At 34.8% G+C, this 7,973-nt stretch overlaps 2 protein-coding genes across 3 annotated transcripts; both read left to right on the forward strand.

Annotated features, from left to right (window-relative positions):
- The first annotated feature begins 66 nt into the window (after positions 1 to 66).
- LOC123223144 (uncharacterized protein At1g32220, chloroplastic-like) lies at positions 67 to 5,246 on the forward strand. 2 transcript variants are annotated; one of them, XM_044646240.1, is made up of 7 exons: positions 67 to 292; positions 381 to 474; positions 576 to 664; positions 819 to 874; positions 1,065 to 1,211; positions 4,150 to 4,275; positions 4,823 to 5,246. In XM_044646240.1, the coding sequence occupies exons 1-7, from the start codon at positions 195 to 197 to the stop codon at positions 5,101 to 5,103; spliced, it is 891 nt and encodes a 296-aa protein (XP_044502175.1). In that variant the 5' UTR covers positions 67 to 194; the 3' UTR covers positions 5,104 to 5,246. The 2 variants fall into 2 exon arrangements, with proteins under 2 accessions (XP_044502175.1, XP_044502173.1); XM_044646238.1 differs by having other exon boundaries at positions 68 to 292; positions 372 to 474.
- On the forward strand, positions 5,166 to 7,379 carry LOC123223979. Its single transcript, XM_044647469.1, has 3 exons — positions 5,166 to 5,189; positions 5,564 to 5,762; positions 6,792 to 7,379. Exons 1-3 carry the CDS (start codon positions 5,166 to 5,168, stop codon positions 6,941 to 6,943), a joined length of 375 nt encoding a protein of 124 aa, XP_044503404.1. The 3' UTR covers positions 6,944 to 7,379.
- Positions 7,380 to 7,973: the final 594 nt, after the last annotated feature.

The raw sequence follows: 7,973 nt of genomic DNA on the forward strand, positions 1-7,973 counted from the left end.
AGCAATAATTAAAAAAAAAATTCTGTTAACTTAAAAAATTTTGGAAATAAATATGAGAGGCCATATATGACACAAATTTGGGGCCTTTGCCCGAGTGCGGAACGCGTGTTCCCCTTCACTCGCCGCCACATATCTAAATTTCTTTTACCCCCTCTCTGCCCCTTCTGATTCCAAACTTCAATACGAATCCGAAAATGACGTCGTTTTCGTGCTTCCCAGCCATTTCACCACCTCCCTCTCTGCTCAGGAGACCTTCCTTTCGAACTCGTTCCGTCTTGCCTTTCCGGAACCGGTTAGTTTCCTTTCGTTAATCAAATAATTGATTTTTTTTTAGGTATTAGTTTGATTTGTTTTGTTTATTTGGTAATTAGGTTTTGCAGGTTTGGTGTAAAATGCAGTTCCGCGGAAGCTGGTGTAGTAGACGAATCTGAATCTGCTACGATAGATGTAGTTGCCGATGTTAAGCCTGAACGAGTAAGCAGCAGCCTTCACTCATCACAGTCCTTTTCAATTTGAGATCATAAATTAGGTTAAATTTAACCATAGATTTCTCATATACGACTTTTTCTTAGTAGGTTGTGGTGTTAGGAGGCAGTGGTTTTGTTGGTTCTGCAATTTGTAAGGCTGCAGTTTCCAAGGGCATTGAAGTTACAAGCCTTAGCAGGTGCTAGGAAATTTTCAACCTAATTGGCATGCATTATTCTTTCTGGGATTTATTGGAAGTTACTGTGGACTAGAAAACCAATTTTTGTTGTATTTGTCACTTTTTCTTATTTATAATATATAGAGTGAAATCTGAAATTTGGGTCATATTTCAGGTCAGGGCGTCCTCGTTATACGGGTTCATGGATAGAACAAGTCAATTGGATATCAGGTATATTTTGTTAATTATCTCCCTGATTGCATTGCCAGTTGTTAGTGGATCAGTTTGTAAGGCAACTTAACAAGTTTTAGTTTTAGAATTCTGGGTGAAATTGTAGTTAAAACTTCAGTGGCATTTTTGTATGATTGGTAATTGAATTCCAACAAGGAATAGTACTGAAAACATGGACCATATTATGTAGGAGATGTTTTCTATGCAAATTGGAATGAAGTTCTTGCTGGGGCTACTGCAGTGGTTTCAACCCTTGGAGGTTTTGGCAGTGAGGAACAGATGCTAAGGATTAATGGCGAGGCTAATGTTGTAGCTGTTGGTGCTGCACAGGAGAATGGTATGTTAATGTCTGTAATAACGTTCCAACCATTGAATATTAATGTTCAATCTCATTCTTTCTTCATCTTAGATATTTGTTTCTTTTCCTTAGTTGTCACAAACCTGATCCCACTCATTCTCCATATGCAAATGCAAATTATATTGATCCCCTTGAAGGCTGATGTGAGGGGGATTGATTCTGATGGAGGCCCAATAGAAATATTATATTAAACAAATAATACTGATAACAAATAAAAGGTGTTAGCTCCTCTACTAGGGTCATAACCCTCTTATCAGCCAATGGCTACCCAAATAACAAATTTTTTCCTCGCCCTTAATGCCAATCACTCATATTTATGATTTCAATATTTTAAATTTCAAAGCCAAATATTATCTACATCAAATCAAATACTTATCCTAATTAAGTCAAATATTCAACCTAATCAAATCAAATATCCTATCATAAATATCTTATAATTAAATCAAATATATTATCCTAATTTAAATATATTTTATTTATTTATTAGTATTATTATTTATTTGATCCTAACATTACCCCTCTATTTGAAAACCATCTTGTCCTCAAGGTGGAAATCATTTTGAGATTTTTTTTTTTAACATTTCTTTCTATCCAAGTTGAAAAAATTTCTCCCATTTTGCCATTAATCCAATTGTTGTTGGTGGTCAAAAAAGTCAACTCCATGTTCATCATTGCCAAAAACACTGCTCTGACATCGTTCGTTTTAAGAATTGTCGCATATGTTTCAAATAACTTTGGAACCTTCTGCTCGCCAAATTTAATATCATCCACTATAAGAACTCCTAGCCTAGCCTTGATCTCGTTATCTTTGTTGTCAATCACAAGTTTTTTTTTTATGACTTCCTCCTCAAATAGCGACGATGGTGGTTGAGCTTCAATCTCATTGTCTTCCTCAATCACGTCCCTTTCAAAGTCTTCTTTCATAAACGACAACGATGATAGCGATAGATGCAACTCCTTTAATTCCGTCATACACCCTATCATGTCCAACGTATCCAAACAGACAATCACAATATCCAACTTAGTCATAACAATCCCTATAATCTTCTCCAAGTCCGTACTTTTATTTTCCATACTCTTGCCTAGATCTAACGTACTCTGATACCACTTTAATGGAGACCCAGTAGAAATATTGAATTAGATAAATAATATTGACACAAATAAGAGGTTATAGCTCCTCTCCTAAGACCATAGTTTGCCTATCAACCAATGGCTATTCAAATACCCAAATAACAAACTTTTTCCTCGACCTGCACAATGCCAATCACTCATATTTATAATTCCTTTTAACTTTCAAATCAAATACTTATCTTGATTAAATCCAATAGTCAACCTAATCAAATCAAATATTTTGTTATAAATATCCTATAATTAAATAAAATATACTATCTTAATTTAAATTAATTTTATTTATTTATTACTATTATTATTTATTTAATTCTAATGGATTCCTAGACCAGATTTAAGCAACTTCCTTAAGACAGTCAGAAATATAATTTGTGCCATAAAGCTATCCGCCCCATAAGTTTGATTCCTAAGTTTCATTTATTGGTTTTCTGGCCAGCTAACATAGGAACATTGGTTTTGAGACATGACATGAAGAAATATATTTTAACCACTTGGAGAAGACTGGCTTTATAATGAGCTTGCTGCACATTGACTGAAATGAATGTTTAGGTAGTTTGTCTATGAATTTTCCTAGAATCAACCAAGAATGGTCCTTAGCATTTTATGTTAACAATGGATGGGAAAGAGCGGGAAATGCTTTTGGTTATTGCAGACGTTTGTCTTTGTGAATGCAAATAAACCTCCTAAGTAAATAAGAGGAAGGCCAAAGGACATGTTCCCACCCAAAGATTGTTGCATTCTCAAATTATTATCTATTAACTATTGAAAACTCAAACTTCCACCATGGACAATTAAAATTAACAAAACCAGTTAAGTTTTAAGGGTAAATCGTCATTTTGTTAGTAATATATTAAAAGTAATAAAACTTTCTCATTTCCCCCCATTGGTTTAGAAAACTAACAATTTTCCTCCAAAATTAAACTTTGAAAACTGACATTCCCTCCTTTAGGGTTTCAATTTTTTGGGGTAATTTTCTGAAAAACGATGGCTTATTCAACGGTCTCTTTCCCTCCCGACGATGTCTCCCTCTTTGGCTCTGCTTCCGGCGTTGATCCGTCCAAATGTCTTCCTCAAAGACGAAGTAGACAATGTCCAAGAAGAATGAAATTGATGGCACAATCAGACAATTTGTCTTTTTGAGATGGGCCAAATTTTAGCCCTACTTCTCATACATCTATCTAAGCGCAATTTGACGATAGCACAACTCGATGGCGTCTATGGTTGTTAGACGACACAATTGACGCGTTGACAACATCTTCGTCTCTAGCGAAGATTCTTGGACGGATCAATGCAAGAGGCAAGCATTGGAAGCAACGCTAGAGAGGGAGAAATCGTCGGGAGGGAGAAAGAGTGCTTGAGAAATTACTATTCGCTGAAAAATTATTATGAAAAATTGAAACCCTAAGGGGAAAAATGTAAGTTTTCAAAGTTTAAACTTGGGGAAAATTAGTACTTTTCTAAACAAAGACGGGGAAATGAGAAAGTTTTATTATTTTTAATATATTATTGTAAAATGAAAATTTTGTTCTTGAAACTTAATTAATTCTGTTAATTTTAATTGTTCATGTGTGAGAGTTTGGGTTTTCCATAGTTAATAGATATCAATTTACGAATGCAACAATCTTAATTCTTGAAAATTCAACTTCTTGATTAAACCAATCAATGCTATGGATAGGTTAGGCTAATATTTTGTCTTCACTAACTTTTCTTTCTCTGCACTTGATATATCTGTATATTGAGAATATGGTTCCAGAATATATGTATTCATATATTCTCTTTTTCCTTGCAGGAATTCCCAAGTTTATCTTGATCTCTGTGCATGATTACAATTTGCCACCATTTTTACTTTCGTCAGGATATTTCACGGGAAAGAGGAAAGCGGAGTCAGAGGTTCTTTCCAAATATCCATACTCTGGTATCTTAGAATATTCCTTTTCTCAGTTTCTGGTATATTTTCACAGAAGCTTTAAGATTCATTTCATGCATATAGGGGCAATAAGCCTTTTTTTCTTAGATATCCCTTTTCTGAGTTTCTGGTATATTTTTACGGAAGCTTTAAGATTCGTTTCATGCATATAGGGGTAATAAGCCTCTTTTTTTCCATCAAATTTCATTTCTGGTCTTTATGTAAAATCAAAACTAAGCAAATAAATGTGGAACCTTGCTTTCTTGTCTCTTGGTTTGCTCATCAACACCCTTGAAGCAACTACATTTGGAATTATATCCACAAAATGGTAAACACAACTCTGGGAGCCTGGCTAAAGTCACAATTGGCTTAATTTTATAATCTTTAAGAATACATCTTTGAACTACAACTCCCTTGTTATTTCATGGTCCAAGCCCATCTTGTCTTGAGCATTTTATAGTTTGTATGGCCATCTTCTATGAACCATGTCATGTTTAACCTTCATTTGTCTTTCTTCTCTCAACTCAGATTTTGCTATGCTAATTAACTTCTTCAGGTGTGGTTTTAAGACCCGGTTTTATATATGGGAAAAGAAAGGTAGATGGTTTTGAGATCCCTCTGGATTTGATTGGGGAACCATTGGAGAGAATTCTTAGTGCGATAGAAAATTTTACCAAACCATTGAGTTCTCTGCCTGCAGCTGATTTGCTCTTGGCTCCACCAGTGAATGTCGATGATGTAGCACTTGCAGTAATAAATGCAGTTACAGATGATGATGTCTTTGGCGTTTTCACAATTGAACAAATTAAGGAATTTGCATCAAAGGTGAAAGTATGAATACAATTTTTCCCTTTCTATACTTGACTAGTAGCCATACATTAAAGGCAGGCTGAGGAACAATGGCAGCTGATCTGCAATCCCTTGTATTTGAACGGTTTCACTCTAGGTCTACTGAAATATAGTAAAGTTGTTACTAAAAACTGTTTTGTGAGAATGTTTTATACCGTTGTGCATATTTTAGCAAAATCTTAACTTGAATCCTTAATCTGAATTTCAATCAGTAAATGTTAATGGCTAAGGTTAATCACCTAATTACCTGACTAAATTATTAATTGAAAAACAAAGAAACAAAGTGATTGACCTTTTTAAAAGAAGGGGCACGATAGAGAAATCACCTTTAATCCAAGTGACAACTATGATAATTGGGAGTTTTAAGTACAATTCAACTAGAAGACTCTCATTATCCTTATCCAGATAACTCAACCAAGGTTGATAAATCAGATTCAGATAATGATAGGGTTATCCAGATAACTCAAGCAAGGTTGATAAATCAAATTCAGAAAACGATAGTGTTGATATAAAAAGGACTGCAAGCAGTGGAGAAGGACATCCAGAAACAGTCACATATTCAAGGGATCTATATTCCATCACAATTACACAATCCAGAAGGCTGTCTCGGTGGGAGCTTGAATCCAAAGCTGCCGCAGCACATTCAGGTATTCATCACACAGTAAATACACTGTTCTGTTCCCTATGGCTTTCAAAAGATAACAATGCACAATCAATCCCTCAAACCTCAAAGATTCAGAAACAGAAGCTGTAAATTTTGTTATAAAACAATTTTGCCTATGTATAAATCAATGAAGTTTTTTTACTGGTGCTGACCCTTGGAAAACGACTGCCCAGTGATATCCCTGTCATCATTCAAGAAGGTTCCACATCATATGATGATTCAATACCCATATTTAAAGTATTTGAGTGACAATTATACACACAAAAATTATATTATTAATGGGAGGCACATATTAATGATAGAAAAGAAAATCTACTTGATCACAATTTTTTCAATCTTATGCATCAATTATTATTTGTATCTACAAGCAACTGAAACATAAAAGTTTGTGGGATGCAGACACTAAAATTAATGAATTTATGCCGGATAGGATTGAATGTGCATGTATTAGAACCTATTCATTATCCAAAAAATTATCAGATCATGTTTATCAGGTTAAATTCATGGACTTTACACCTTCACAAGCCCTTCAGTCAGGACTAAAGCTCATAAACCAGACTCGGATGTGTTGAATAGATTTTAGTATTCCACACAATTCCCTTGAGATGTGATAAGAGGTCAAATAACAAGAAATGTGCATCATGAATATACATTAGCAAAAGTAACAAATTTGAGTCTCAATATATTGATATAAGGGGCACAAAGTAATTACTTACTTGTCAGTGTAGAAGCCCTAGTTTGACCTACATCCCCCTGGTTTCCTTTCTTTTTCTCTTTCTCTGCAATTCATGATAACATAATAATCAATGCGATAAGAGACAATTAGCACCTATAGATTACAAAAATATATTAAACCAGAACAACAAAAATTTTGTCATAATCATAAGAATTTGGCACAGACATTTAGAATGGAAGGAGTGGTCATATTTCACATACTTACAATTTTCCACAGTGCAGACGAGAACAAGCTTACCTTAATCTGTCTTAACATAAGAAATTGCTCTTTCTACAGCTCCCATTGCTGTTTTGACAATGTCACCATCAACCACAGAGGGTGACTTCCCAGATCCTGTTGCTTCATCAGTATTATTACAAGTTTTACCATTGCAAGCACCACGTAAAGAACAAACAGAACATGTTGTGCAAGGGGCCAGACAACATTGAGAAACATGCTGGCAGCATGAACTGAAAACAGCCAGATGAGATGTTTGGCCTGTAAGGAGTTGATATTTTTGAGAAGTAGAGCAAGTAACTGAAATTTTCACCCGAACATTGGTAATTCCAATTACCAAATTGATTCAGCCGCTGTAAAATCTGTTCCTTCTTCTCCTTGAGCTCATAATACTGACTAAGTAACTGATTGTAATCTTCCGCACCTAGCGAAGATGTATTGCCATTAATGGCATCTCAAATGACCATACTGTTTGAAGAATCAACATTAGGTTCAGACCTTCAATCTACACAAGGGTTTTCTTCAACCGGAGCAAGATTTTTATCCTCTATCATCCCTGTTTTGGTCTTCAACAGTGTTGTCATCTCCTCCCTCCCTATGTATTCATGAAATACAAAAAATTATATTAAAAATTGAAGACTTCTGCAATGGAGTGGAAAGACCCAAACTTTTCTCTCATATTGAAAAGATAAATCATATCACAAGTTCAAATTAGCTTCTTTATGATTAAAACCATTGCTCAAGAGGCCATCATGATTTTGTTTTTGAGTTTTGAAACTTAAAATTTATGTTGAGAGCTTAAATAGCTAACTTACTATTTAACTAGACTTATTTTAGCATTCCAAGCGACGTAGGATGAGATGCATGTATAAACTCAATATCTTTCCGGTGTTTTGCAGATGTAGAACTTGCCCAAGTGCCTCACATACTACTTCTAGTTTCTTCTATATCTTATTATAAATTCAAGAATAGGCGCTACTTAATTAAACAATCAAATACTACAAATAAAAATAAAAAGGTTTCAATAACAATGTAACAAACGGACCTTATAGCCGCATGGTCCTCGAGATGAACAGCATCCGTTTGCTCCTGGACCACAGTGACGTCGTTTTTGTTCTTGCTATGCATTTTCTGAACAAGAATGAAGGCAAGTTTAACTGTAAACTGAAATATAAGGAGAAAAGGCCAATAGAAAGAGAGATAGAAGAGACCTTGTATTTGGACATGGCATCGTCGAAGGCT

Source organism: Mangifera indica, chromosome 8, assembly GCF_011075055.1.
Source record: "Mangifera indica cultivar Alphonso chromosome 8, CATAS_Mindica_2.1, whole genome shotgun sequence".
NCBI lineage: Eukaryota > Viridiplantae > Streptophyta > Magnoliopsida > Sapindales > Anacardiaceae > Mangifera > Mangifera indica.

What these genes read in the sequence shown, in the direction of transcription:
- LOC123223144 (XM_044646238.1), top strand. Translation starts at nt 195, where the DNA reads ATGACGTCGTTTTCGTGCTTCCCAGCCATTTCACCACCTCCCTCTCTG. An exon ending in TGGTGCTGCACAGGAGAATG is followed by an intron (nt 1,212 to 4,149) that starts GTATGTTAATGT and finishes TTTTCCTTGCAG; the next exon opens with GAATTCCCAAGTTTATCTTG. An exon ending in TTCCAAATATCCATACTCTG is followed by an intron (nt 4,276 to 4,822) that starts GTATCTTAGAAT and finishes TAACTTCTTCAG; the next exon opens with GTGTGGTTTTAAGACCCGGT.
- LOC123223979 (XM_044647469.1), top strand. Translation starts at nt 5,166, where the DNA reads ATGGCAGCTGATCTGCAATCCCTT. An exon ending in CAGCTGATCTGCAATCCCTT is followed by an intron (nt 5,190 to 5,563) that starts GTATTTGAACGG and finishes AGATAATGATAG; the next exon opens with GGTTATCCAGATAACTCAAG. An exon ending in AGCTGCCGCAGCACATTCAG is followed by an intron (nt 5,763 to 6,791) that starts GTATTCATCACA and finishes CTCTTTCTACAG; the next exon opens with CTCCCATTGCTGTTTTGACA.